Raw genomic sequence first — 13,092 nt, 5'->3', positions numbered from 1 at the left:
TGTTGTTTATTTTGTGAAGGATTGTACTTCGATCTAATCTAATACAGTCCCCCAGCTCCGCCCCCCCAAACCCCCGCTCCAAATGTAAGCAAACGATTAGCTGGCTTGGCCAGATTCAGCAGGCCACTCCTGGCAGAGCACTCTGCTCCCTTCTGTCACCTGGAATGTGCAGACAGGCGGCCGTCCCCGGTCACGTGCCAGTCCTTGGAACGGGAAGCAGCCTTTTCACTCATTTTTTTATGTGAATGCAGCCCTTTATGCTGAGCGTTTGAAGGCTGGCCTCTTAGCTCTCCATGTGAAATGCACTGTGTCTTGTGCTTGCACATGTTTTTTTTCCCCACATATATTATTTGACTTGTGAGGTATTAGATACATTTGTCTCCTGATTTTTTTTCCCCCTGGTGATGCAAGTGTTGTCATTTTTGGAGAAAACCAAGTTCAGATAGTAAACTTCTCACCCTGAATGGCACTCTGTACAATCCGCTGCACTAGCACCGGTAGTTCAGTCCCCTCCCCATCTTTATTATATTGGTTGTGGCCCCCCGGGCTGTTGGCCGCAAGCTGCTCTTCTCCAGATACACACACTGTTTGACCAGCTGCTCTGTCTCTTTCTCAGTCCTGGGGCTCAGTTTTCTGAACCTGCTGAGTCATTCCAGTGTAGCTGAGTTGATAGGATCCCGCAGAAACACTGTGCAGGTCAAGGAAACACAGCACCCCTTTTCAGCTGTGCGACAGCCCTGGCATTAAAGCCTGACAACTGTGCTGTGCTGTGACAACGTCATGTTAAGCTGGACTGATGAGTCTCATGGTTGCTTTGAAGGCGCCTTTATCCGTCAGTCATTCTCCTGAAAATCTGTTAGAGCTGCTGCTACATGGGTCCCTCTTGTGGAGGTGCTCTGCTTAAGCGGGAGTCAGCAGGTTCTGTCCCCTGCATGCTTGACTGGGCTCCTTTTTTGGTGAAACTCTTTACCCCCAGCACGAGTCAGCCTGAGATTCAGTCTTGCTGAGCAAGCTCGCGGCCGTCCCCATCCAGACGGCTCTCAGTGGCAGGGTCTGTGCCGGACAGACGGCCGGATGGACACGCAGGGATAGCATTGGGGGGTAGGTGGGGGGGCTGGACCCCGCCTCAGGTGAACTGGGGGCCTCTCTGCACCTTTGGCGAATATGTGCAGAGACTCACCATGTGTTCACATACTCTGCTAGTGTGATAATCCGAGATGCAGTCCTGCTTTCACGCTCATGTCAGCAAGCTTTGGCCCCATTAAAGGGGGAACAGTCCACAGAGGAGGTGTTCAGGTCCCATTTGGATAGCTTCAATTTTATAAAAACCTGTGAATGCAATCAAAAAAGTAAAAATGCCAAATGTCTTATATTTTGTTTAGTTACTTATGAAGGGTAGAGCAGGGTTACGGGTGTCGTGACTGGGATTAGGGTTTTCCCCCTAGAAATGAATGGAAGGTACGCTAACGGGTGTGTGTAAGTGTCTACATATGTGCATCTGGGCCTCTGTGTGTGTCTGTTTATTATGAATGAACTAATGGATTTGAATGCTCACTCAACTTTTTCAGTTTAAACTATTGCTCACTGATGTGCTATTGCCTTATCAGGAGACTTGTTTTCTCTCCTCTGGCTGGTGGAAGCCTTTACTACTGTGTGTTTCTCTGTTTTATGGAAACCTTTGTCTTGTGTGTCTCCATAACGTGACAGACAGCTTGCTGTTGTCCGTGTCCAGGTACCCTGGGAGAATTAATGTGGAGGTTTTGGGTGGCCTGTGAGTTGGTTGGTGATGTCTCGTTTCACACAGGCACTGTCAGTGGCCACCTGCCACTCTGGTCCTCTGTGGGCTGGCTTGAGGCAGCCTTGTCACATGCCCCTTAATCTGTGTTATCTGTATGTGGTTTGGTCATGTGAAGCGCAGCATTGGGCCCTCCAGGGGCTGAGAAGCCAGTAATCGAAATCCAGATTGGTCAGTCGGGGGAGTGTTAAGGTTGTGTGAGACACACGTGCCATAGTGCTTTCCTCAGGCAGGAGAGAGTAACTCATCAGAGGCACTGCACACCCACATGGGCGTTTCATGTTAGCCGCTGTGAACCTGGCGCGCTCCAGGCGTCGTGCGACTCTGCTGCAAGGCGCAGGCTGAACCCGAAGTGCATGCTTCCAGATAGAGCCTCTGGCCCGGGGCAGTGTCGGGTTCAACGTGTCTGTTTGGCTGGAGCTGAATAGTCATCTACAGCACAGGTTCAGGGAATGGGGGCGGTGATGAGGCCTGACATCAAACTAGGCACCATATAACCCTTCCAGAGTCACATTTTGGGAGGTGGGGCTGTAAACTTCCCATAGGACAGGCAACATGAGGAAGCAGGCACCTCCCCAAAGAGCCTACCCAACAAGGTCTTTATTCATCACTCACAAGGATCCTTCCCTTTCTGTTTGGGTCATCTTGAAAACGGCAGCACTTTCTGTCTGATGATTGGAGGGGGAAGATATCTGATGTCAGATGTTCTGACGCACGCCCTGCATCTCTCGCTTCTCTGCATTTCCCCCTCTCCCTCTCTCTCTCTCACGTACCCCCATGTACTGGGTGATATAGGGTCCCTAAAAGCCCTTCACGTGGTGTCATAGGAGTCAATGTGTGTGTGACGATTATTTGAAGCTGCGGGCCATCTGCTTTGCTGCACTGTCAATCACCCCCCCCCCCCCCATTCCAGTCACTGCCCTGTTCAGTGAACCCCGTCTTTTGGCCGTGCGCTCCCAGGAGCGGCATTCAGGGAGTGGCATCGCTCCCAGCCACCAATTTTCCCTGTGTTCTCCCAGCAGGAATAACAACCTGAGGACGGACGTGCCAGGATGACAAGTGCTGCCCCAGCTAGGAAGCCGTACCGCAAGGCCCCCCCACAGCACCGTGAGGTCCGCCACAGCACGCCCGCCTTTTGTGAGGACCTGAGTGGCACCCTGCCTGGCCCCGCCACCACCCCACCAGAGTCCTGCCAGGTAACTCCCCTTATGATCCGTGCCCCTCTGTTCAGGGACCTTTACAACAAGCACCTCGGTACCCAAGCCGACTTTGACATCTTTTCATGCTCCTGGTCCCTGGAGTCAGAAAATGAGCCACATGCCTCCAATCAGCAGAACCTGGATCTGGTGATATTCCCCCCACTGCGGGTCTTTGGCGAGAGCAGATTTGCTGTGGCGCAGCCCAGAGCCGTTTATCGGTCACAGCGAAGACCAGCTTGTCCTGTCCGGTGATAAATGGCTCGAGTCAGGGCATTCCTGGGATGTTGCCCCAGTCCTTCCTGGAGCGGTCGCTGGTCTTTAAAGAGAAGGATGAGGTCCTGGTCCCTGGTGCCTTGCAGATACCACCCAGAGGGATCCTGACGCAGCCAACCAGCAGACTGAACACTCAGGCGGAGAACCTTCGCAAGTCCAGGTTTGCTGACACACTTGGCCTTGCGAGGCTGCCCAATATGGAGAATCTGATGGTGTCCCCTGACCTGGAGCAGGAAACACAGCTCACAGATTGGGCTAAGGTCCATTCAGCACAATACATTTCCATGACATCTTTACCTGGACTGGATGCTGCAGCTCCTGGAAGAGAAGTTCTTCCAGTTTCTGGATTAGGTCACATGCCAGGTTCTGAGTTCAGCAAGCCTCCAGATGCTAAGGGTGTCACAGATGCTGGGCAGGAGGCCCAGTCAGCCCCGGCCAGGGGGCGCCTAGCTAGCAGCGAGCAATAGTGACCTGGAGCAGACTGGCAGTCCAGCAGACAGCCAGCCCAGAATCTCCTTTCCATCAGGATGGCCAAGATGGGCAGCCGGAGCCCGATTTGCACCAAGCAGATGGTCACCAGGGGGCTGTTTATCCCAGAGGGGAGGTGGCAGCCTATGGGATTATGGGAGGGGGTGACCCCCAGGCCAGCAGCGACACTGATGGAGATGTTGGATCACAAGGGGCGACCTTGCGGCCACACCGCCAGCTGGATGCCAGCACTGTTTGGAAAGATATCGGGGACAAGGGTGACCTCAAAAATGTTCAGTGCAGCTGTCACAAAAGCTGGGGCCGCATGTTAGCAACACCAGGCCCCGTTCAATCCAACACCTCCCCCAGCTGGCTGTCTTGCGGCAGGTTTGGGTGTCGTAGCACTGCGTTCAAGCTGGTCGTTGCTTAGCTACGCCAATCTTGATGTTGAGCGCAGTCATTGAAATTCAGTGCAGAGTAATTCAACACAAACTCATCGTAATATGTCAGCATTTTTTTAGTGTCACTTTTAAATCTAGATTCATCCGGGTATCCTCCCGTCTGTGAGACGGTTTATGCACTGTGATGAACAGTCAGTGAGATAAGTGCCCAGGGGTTTCACTGCTGGCCCCGTGAAATATGCATGTGCTGCGATAATCTGGCTGCTGTCAGACTTGCACGGCTGTTGTGCCTGAGTGGAGGCCAAGGCACCTTGGTAACTGGAGCGCAAGGTGGAACAGGACACCTTGACGGCCCGAGGAGCCCAAGCCTTTGCCACCGTAAACCATCTCTTAGTGGCTCACTCATTTTCACTTGCATATATTAGCAGTATTGCAGACGCTCCATAGTGGCTGTCCTGGCCTCACACTGTGTGCTTTTCGGCCGTCTTGATGATTCAGGCATTTACTGTTAAGATTGCTCCTGATGGCCTTTGCTGTCCTCCAGTGGACAGACACCAAGCAGGGATCTGACTGCATGTTCAGCATGTACTGAGTATCCTAAGCGTCCTGCTGCACTAATGCGCCTCATGCATGTATTGCAGGGCTCCCCGTCGGATGGCGACCGGATCAAGTAAGTTCAGCTTTTTTCTGCTTGTGTTTGGGAGTCATGAACATGCATGTAAAACGTTTCTGTGGAATGGAGTGGATTCCCACACTAATGACTGTCTGATTAGCCACAGTGGAGTATTGCCATGCCTCCGGGGGGGTGGTGGGGGTGGGGGTTAAAAGGCTGGACATGTGGCTCAGAGGTACCTCCTAATCTAACCTGACTTAACATTACCAGCTGCATGATCAAGCCCAAATGCGACTCACAGCAGACCATAATGATAACTAATTATGATGGTGGTGGAGATGATAATTGATGATGATGTCAAATTGCTGATAATTAGGTAGCTAGGTAAATGTTGGGCAGCTGGTGGAGTGGCTGAAGTGTGCTGCAGTCTGTCTGTTTGGTCTGTTTGCAGTTGTCTGGCGAGACGCCCCCCACCTGTGCTTTCTCTGTGGGCTGTTCAGCCTGACCCTCCCTCCTTATGGGGTTTCCCCTCCTGCTTTCTGCTCCTGCAGCCCATTTTCATTTTCTTTGCCTGATTTCCCTGTCTGAGAGCCGGATCCTGTGTGCAAAATGTGTTTTCACACGTCCACCGCGCCAATTGTTCCTGCTGGCCCAGATCTACAGATTTGAAGATCTGACATGAGGGGCTGTCCCAGATCCAGTGCCCCCCTCCCCCCCCGAATCAATTGGCCTACACGCAGTGTCCACCCTGGCGACTGTGACTGGTTAGCGCTCTCTCGGAACCCACTGGGTTGTTGGTTCAGCCCTTGTGGGTGAGCAGTATGGACCCAGACCAAAGCCATAATGGGTGCCCCTCCCCCCCCAATGACACCGTTGTGGTATGATCCAGCACTGCTCAGCCTCCCGCACTGGAATAGACCCTTGAATTTCAACCCCCACCACCACATAAAGCCATCACTCTTAGCCTTGCTCTTGCTGGCTTTTCAGAGGACCCTCCCCCACAGCAAGGCTCCGTCCCCAGAGCGATGCCCCACCCTAAAAGTGAGGCCAAGTAGCTGTGACTCTAAGGCTTACAGTCACACCCCTTAAGCCTTTGGTTCCTATCTAATCCCCTTACACACAGCATATACAAAAAGAGATTTCTGAACGTAAGGTCATTTTCGCTTTAATTTAAATAATAAGATATGGATTTTCATTTTCAGTTCGTTAATCTGAGTGTTTGATTGAGCCTCATGGCTCTCCCCCCACCACCTTGTTTTGGTGACTGTGCTGGGGGCTTGTCCTCCTTTAACTGTTTCATCCTTCTCCTTTTTTCCCATATTGAATCCCCCTGCCTGTATCTGGCAGAGTAGCTTAGCATTAAGCAATCACTCCCCCCCCCCCCCCCCCACACACACACACACACACACATTCCAACCCAGCGGAAACCACAATGCAATGTAAGCAGGGGAGATATTCTTGGTCTGTTCCATCTCCTGTGAGCCGGCCGCTTTGGCTTCACTGCTTCGGGAGGGTGAATGAATCATGGCAGGCCTGCCCAGAAGGGTGCCTGTCAGCCGCAGGCTGCTTGGCGCCAGGGGAGGCTGTGTGCTGAAGTGGCCCGTCCCAGCCCACCTCAAGCAGAAGGGGCTTTGGCGGCTCCTTTCCTTTAAGACCGTCTGGGTTGTTTGGGTTCCCCTCCTCTGTCCCCGGCTACAGTCCTGTGGATGGCAGTATCCGTATCTGGCAGGTCGCAACACAGTCCTGGTTTAGCCCAGGCTGGGCCTGCGTGATGGACCCTTATTCCGTTCTTCAGCACTTCACGCTTGGGGTCTAGCCTGGTCAGGGATTCCATCACCCCCCCCCCCCAAAGGTAGAGCAAGAAAGTAGAGCAGGGGCTGAAACAATGAAAGGTTCAGCAGGTGTGTTTTTGTATTTTTTACACAGGGAAATGGAGTTTCTCCCTTCAAGATGCAGCATGAATCCTTCATGGCCATTCACCTCAGGCTTTGCCAAGGGGGTTTTAGGGAGTCAGGTGCTGGAGCCTGGTGTTGATTAAACATTCCGCATTGACCGGCTAGTGGGCATTGCCGACCTGGCTTTGTGGGAGCAGGGGGCTGTGCGGCATGTCTGTGTCTGTGCGGCATGTCTGTGTCTGTGCGCGTGTGCCCACCTGCAGCTCCCACCTCCGGCCCCACAAGTCTGTTTACAGGGGGCTGCGTGTTGGCCTGTCCCCTGACCCCTAATCTGTGCCCTGACAGGTCCCTGCAGCAGCAGAATGAAGAGCTACGCAGGCGCCTCAGCCATACCACTCACAAGATGGAGGCCATGGAGGCGGAGTTCGAGGCCAGTCGGCACTACATGCAGGCTGAGATGGGCCGCGCCAAGGACGACCTGGACAAGATGCGGGACAAGTTTCGCCGGTGAGGAGCCCGCGGACAGCATGCCGTTTAATTGGTGCGGAGGCTGGGCTCTTATTAGCCATTACTGCTGATCTGTGTTTAGGCTTGTTACACACTGGGTGTAACGTGTGTGGATTACTGCTGTCTGGTGCCAGAATAGCTGGGGGAAGGTCTCTCTGTGTGCACATGTCTGTGCATGCGAGTGTGCACTTGTGTATGCACATGCAGGACTCTGTGGAGTGACAGCCAGCCTCTGAGCCTTGTTCAGCTTGTGACGCCCCCTCTGCCTGTTCCCGTTAGCAAACGCCTTCCTGATCAGCATTGTGCCACACAGTGGGTGGGTGTCACTGGGCTTCCCGGCCGTCTGGCATTCCCAGCCGTGAGGTTGCCAGCTCCCGATGCCTCCCCTCCGTATCAAAGAGTCACGGTCTGCTGGTACTTGCTGGCACTGGGAGGCAGCCGTCACCCACATGGGCCCAGCGCCCGGCCGCCTCTCCCTACTTGCTCTGGATTTGAGCCCTGAGTGGAGCATCATGTCTCTGCAAGCCAACAGTCCATGCTCCGACCTCCCTTCGAGGGTCACAGCGGAGGGGGTGTCGCATTAGGGGGGAGGCCTTTAACCATGTTACTGTGCTGATCTGCGCAAAACAGCGATTAACAACCAAGATGCACTACTTAGTCACCAATACTGAGAAATCAATTAAAATATTGCTGGTTTGAGCTGAAAACTCAAATTTACAAAGAATAACAGCAGACAGGAAATGAAACATGGTCAGGTTAAGACCCTCTCCCATCTCCCTACAGCTCCTTTAGCTGCAGCTGCGGTTTTGTGGGAACCTGTGCAGCATAATTGGATTACAATTGATTAATAATTAACGGTGTTGTATAGTTACGTCAGCTCTGATTAGCTCTGTCTAATTACACATCTGTGACTATAATAGCGATGGCTGTTTTTAATGGAAAACAGACACGCCCACAAATGCACGTTTGGTGGCTCGGCTGTAATTTCCCACAGGTCGTCTCCTCTTCGCCTTGTTTGGTCCCTGCAGAGATTAGGATGTCTGAGCTGAAGCTCCCAGGCACTTTCATTTGCCGTTTATATGGATGCAGTGGGCGTCTCTAATTACGCTCTGGCCCCTCATGTCCCATGCCTGCGGGTGCCTGCCTTCACACTGCAAGGGGGAGCATCAACGGGAACGTCGATCTAGCAACCCGGGACGCCCTGAGTGGGGCGCTTTCATCACATCAACATTCTGAAGGATGCATCTTCCATGTCTGCTTCAGTGTGGATGGTGGCTTAATGGTTAGGGAAGCGCACTTGTAATTGCAAGACTGCTGGTTTGAATCCCCGACCAGCAAGGCACCACTGAGGTACCCTGAGCAAGGTACCGCCTCCAAGCACTGCTCCCCAGGCGCTGAATTAGCTGCCCCCTGCTATGTCACCATGTCACATATGGATAAAATACAGAGGACACATTTCATTGTTGTGCTCTGTGTGCTGTGGTGTGTCAGCAAATGACCACTGATCACATAATTCTAATTCATCAGTACAGGTGGAGTCCAGCACCAAGGGGTGTGTGTGTAGAGAATGCGTGTGGGCCATCAGCTATCTCATTCCACCGCGGCACATTGATGGCTAGTTGAAAAGAGCAGCAGAGGAGAACTGGGCCCCTGAATTTGGACCCCCCCTCCCCTCCCCCATATGTGTCTGTGGGTGATGGAGCCTGAGCCTCTTCTTCTTTTTTCTCCTTCTCCTCCCAGACTTCAGAACAGTTACACTGCTTCCCAGAGGACCAACCAGGACCTGGAGGAGAAGCTGCATGCGCTGGTAACGTTTGACCTTTGAACTGTTATCAGCTCGCAGGAATTGTGGGTGCTGTGCAAGCTTAATGTCATGGGAGGGCTATAAAGACATGATTAATATTCATGTACGGTATTTATTTAAATACATGTAATGAGCTATGTTTTATACATGAGTGACTATTTTCCTTTGTGGGGGGGTTCCTCCTCACCGAATGAATTCAGCAATGTCATGCAGACTGTAGCCTTCTTAAACTGGCTCATGGTGCTTTTCCACTGGCATACAGGAACCTTCACGTACCTGACCCATACCACGAAGAGACACTATTTACGGCATCATTCCGGCCTGCTTCGATTTTCTGCAGCAGAAGGGTCAACTTGGTAAAGGCATTGCCGGGTTTGGAGAGCAACAGTGACATAAAACCAAAGAGACACTTATTCACTGTTCACACGGTGTACACCATGATGTACTATGTGCTATTTTCTACCAGCACATGTGAGAAACACTAGTGCATCAAACACTAGCGGAATTAGCATTAGCTTGTATAAATTTGCATTATCAATCCATTCCGTTCTGTAATACTTTAAGCAGGAGGTTGAAAATGTTTCAAGTTTCAAGGTATCAGGAATGCACCAATACATCATAATGTGTAATACCACTAATACTTAATAATATATAGAAAAACCTTTTTCTCCTTCAGGTAATCCATGCATATCAACACAGATCACCACTATCTCCATACATTTCGATCAGTCAGATGGTGGTGATGCAACCAGCTTGGTTTAGTCAGCTATTAGGCAGGGCCATGTCAACACGGGTACAGCTCGGGTACAGCTTGCGTTATTTACAAGAAATATCCATGTCTTCATGGTATGGCTTGAGCATAGCAATGTTCTTAAGGCAGTGGAAAAGCACCATTTGCCCCTATGGTGCCAGTAGGTCACTTCGATCCATCAGTTTTTCTGTTCATTCACCACAAGACCCCACAATCTCACCCCATGTGCGGTAATATGGGCCCCTCCTCCTTACGTACGGCCTCTAACATTGGTGTCCCGGGCAAGCCCACCCTAGTGTGATCCTGATAAACTCACCATGATGCTGAGATGTGTGAGTAGCATCTAGTAGAGGACCGTGTAGAATGAGGACAAGCTTCCTCTTCCGAGGGTGGGAAAGCTCAGCCTGTAATACTGACTCCAAGTCAGGCATGAATCAGGGCTGAGGGAGTACGAGAGGGATTGGCACCCACCCCAACTTCCGATCATGCCACAGTGTCCTGTTCCTCATAGCCCAGCCGTTTCCCTGACAAATGTATGCGTGGGGGTGCCTGGGTCCCCTCCTCACCGAACGTAGCCCCTCTAATAGCAGGCCAGAGGACTGAGCTGCAATCTGGGGTGATATTAGCTGCGCCTCCCTCTGTGAAGCCCCATACCAGCCCTGGCTGCGGTGTCACCTGTGAGACTCCCACCTGGAGGGGGAGGTCGCTGTGACTCAGAGCAGCCAGCAGAGCAGCCACGGCGATGTCTGTGTACGGGTTGTTCATGCCGGCTGCTGCCACTTCTGCGTCCCACTTGTTTATGAACCCTGAGTCAGGTTACACTTCTCCCCATCTCTCTCTCTCTCTGTCTCTCTCTCCATCCATCCATGCTGCCGTGTTCCTTCCATCAGGCCTCCATCAGTCAGACCTGGGTCCACGCAGTTGGGTTTCATCCTCTTTCTCTGCTTGCTTTTTCCTCCCCTTCCCTTCCGTCCTGCTCTTTCTGGACACTGTCGAGCTGCAGTGCTGCCCATCTCTTGCCCTAGAAATGCAGCTGCTTCGGGATCGGGGCACGCTAGGCTTCTGCCTCAGCCTCTGCTCCCGATCCCCACCCTGTGGCCTCACCTGCCCCGACATTTGGCTAAAGGGGGTGCCTTTGCGAGGCCTGGCTTGGTTGTAGTGCATAGGAGGCTTGCTGCCACTCTGTGGGCCTGGTGGTTAGTACCACCCCCAGTCCCCCCCCCCACCATGTACTTTATTATAATGGGGGGTTATGGGGGGCTCCTCTCCTGTTAGCAGGCGGTGGCTTGATGTCACATCCCAGGGCAGTGCTTAAACCTCCATCGCTGTTTGACGGGGCAGACAGGATTACAGATGCCCCCCAGTGGCGCTCTGTAAGCGTGGCACTTGCATGCGGCTCCTCGGCCCACCTTCGAAACGGCCAGTTGACTTCCTGCATGGGAGTGTTCACCGCCAGCAGAGGCAGATGTGCGCTGTGACCCTAGGGCTGGAGTGTGGTCTGCTGCTCCATCACCTCACACCACCGCATCGATCTGTTTGTATTGCCCCCCCGCCCCCAACCTGCTATCTCCACAGTGCTTGTCTCTGTCGTCTTGGCCTGCCTAGGTCAGCAGCGCTTCTTAATCAATGTGGGGGGAGATCCCCCCCCCCCCCTTTAGAGCACTTAGGCCTCCCAGTGCTTCTCATGTGGGTTGACTTTCATCTCACAGCTGTCCTCCCCCCCTCAGCTTCGCAAGGTAGAGCAAGACAAGAAAATGATGGACCAGGAGATCGTGGAGCTGACCAACAAACTCCTGGATGCAAAGAACACTATTGACAAGATAGAGGAGTTGAATGTAGGTGTCCCCTGCGTATGGGTTGCTGCCCAGCCCCCCTCTCACTAGGCTGGCCCCACCCTGGTGGTACCTCTCTGCACATGACGGACTGTCCTTAACGCTGCTCCGCTGGGAACGCCGATTCCACAGGGGCCCTGACCTTGTTCTTGTCTCCTCCAGGAACGCTACCGGCAAGACTGTAACTTGGCGGTCCAGCTGCTGAAGTGCAACAAGTCCCACTTCAGGAACCACAAGTTTGCAGATGTGAGTATCCTGCAATCTCTGTCGACCCTCCCCTCACTTTCCCTGAGCTCCTCCAACATGCAAACATGCAGGGTCCAATCGGATGGATGGGCCAGGTAACATAAAAAGAAAACCACAGAGCTGTAATTCTCCCCCCCCCCCCCCCATACACTCCTGGGGAGTGAGCAGGCCAGAGACCGATAGGGAGTTTGCTGGGTAATGAGGGTGAGAACCTCTTGCAGTACCGTCGGGGGCTGGATGAGGTGGTCATATGGGGTGGCTGGTTGCCGCTGTACGGGGCAGTCAGCGAGTCTCATGTCGTCGTGTGTGCTGGTCTGTGCTGGTGCTGAGTGTGGCCTGTTCCAGCTCAGTGTCCCAGCGGTTCCGGTTTAAATAGTGTGCAGGGCATTCCGAGCTCGTTCTCTCCCTGGGAGTTTATTTCCACCCTTAGGAAGGAGCTGTGGGCTGGGCTGTTGGTGTGTGACCCAGCTTCCTGTGTGGCGGGAACACTGGCGCTCCCCCAAGCTTCTCCAAGCTTAAATGTATTTGTTTATAAATGCTGGCACTGACTCATCTCTGCCTGCCGGGCCCCAGTGGCCCATTAGTGCCATCACTCTGGGCACCGCCTATATATATAATTCACCGGCACCCTGCAATATCTGGCATCCTGATCCGTCCTGGCTGCAGGCTCTCAGACGGCGCCGCGGCCACTGACGAGGGCACAGCCCAAGCCCGTGCCTAATAGTCTACTGACCAATGGGACACAGGATAAAAGCTGGCGTGACCCAGGGGCAGCACAGAGAGAGGGAGCGGCCTTCCCTCCTGTCACACAGCCCTGACAGCTGCTGGCTCTGGTGTGAGCCAGAGTGTCTGCGGCACATCAATCTCCGCCAGAGGCTGGTGTAAATATGTCAGCAGCGGGCCAGACACCTGTGAGCCGGAGCCATGAAGGCATCTTCACGGCGCCACTACCCAAATAGCCCGTCTGATTAGGGAGAGCAAGGTGAGCTTTGCAGGGAGCTGACAGTTCTGACCCATAGTGTTGGGAGGCGGGTCGGTATCTTGCGTATTCTTAGTAATGTCAGATGTGGTTCTGGGCTGACTCTCTCCTCGGCGGTGGGGGAGGTTTGATGAGGTGGGGGTATCGGCAGGCTCACACCGGCCACCTCCCTGTGACGTGTACATGAGACAACTGGTCGGGATTGTTGGCTTCCTTATTTCCGTCTGTTTCCACTGATCGATGCAGCGCTGCTTTATTCATTCTGCTCCTGTGACACCGAGCTGAATCAGGGCCTCAGGCCTTTGATAACCATGATCTAGTTTTGGTGT

General features: G+C 53.2%; 1 protein-coding gene across 12 annotated transcripts in view; it reads left to right on the top strand.

The window, feature by feature from the left end:
- Nucleotides 1-13,092, top strand: part of tjap1 (tight junction associated protein 1 (peripheral)) — a 79,744-nt gene that overhangs the window by 61,530 nt on the left and 5,122 nt on the right. For 8 of the 12 annotated variants that reach the window (XM_023821457.2, XM_023821452.2, XM_023821460.2 and 5 more), the window contains exons 4-10: nt 2,815-2,991; nt 4,778-4,806; nt 6,990-7,151; nt 8,892-8,958; nt 10,597-10,626; nt 11,434-11,541; nt 11,701-11,784. In XM_023821457.2, the coding sequence (XP_023677225.2) occupies nt 2,848-2,991; nt 4,778-4,806; nt 6,990-7,151; nt 8,892-8,958; nt 10,597-10,626; nt 11,434-11,541; nt 11,701-11,784 (624 nt within the window). In that variant the 5' untranslated portion in view covers nt 2,815-2,847. Of the gene's footprint in view, nt 1-2,814; nt 2,992-4,777; nt 4,807-6,989; nt 7,152-8,891; nt 8,959-9,217; nt 9,312-10,596; nt 10,627-11,433; nt 11,542-11,700; nt 11,785-13,092 lie in introns of those variants that run through there. The other 4 variants (XM_023821459.2, XM_023821461.2, XM_023821463.2 and 1 more) reach the window with 3 other exon arrangements.

The sequence above is a fragment of the Paramormyrops kingsleyae genome, chromosome 3 (genome assembly GCF_048594095.1).
Source record: "Paramormyrops kingsleyae isolate MSU_618 chromosome 3, PKINGS_0.4, whole genome shotgun sequence".
Taxonomy (NCBI): Eukaryota; Metazoa; Chordata; class Actinopteri; order Osteoglossiformes; family Mormyridae; genus Paramormyrops; species Paramormyrops kingsleyae.
Note: the sequence above shows the minus strand (reverse complement) of the source record. Positions and strands in the feature narration are given on the sequence as shown.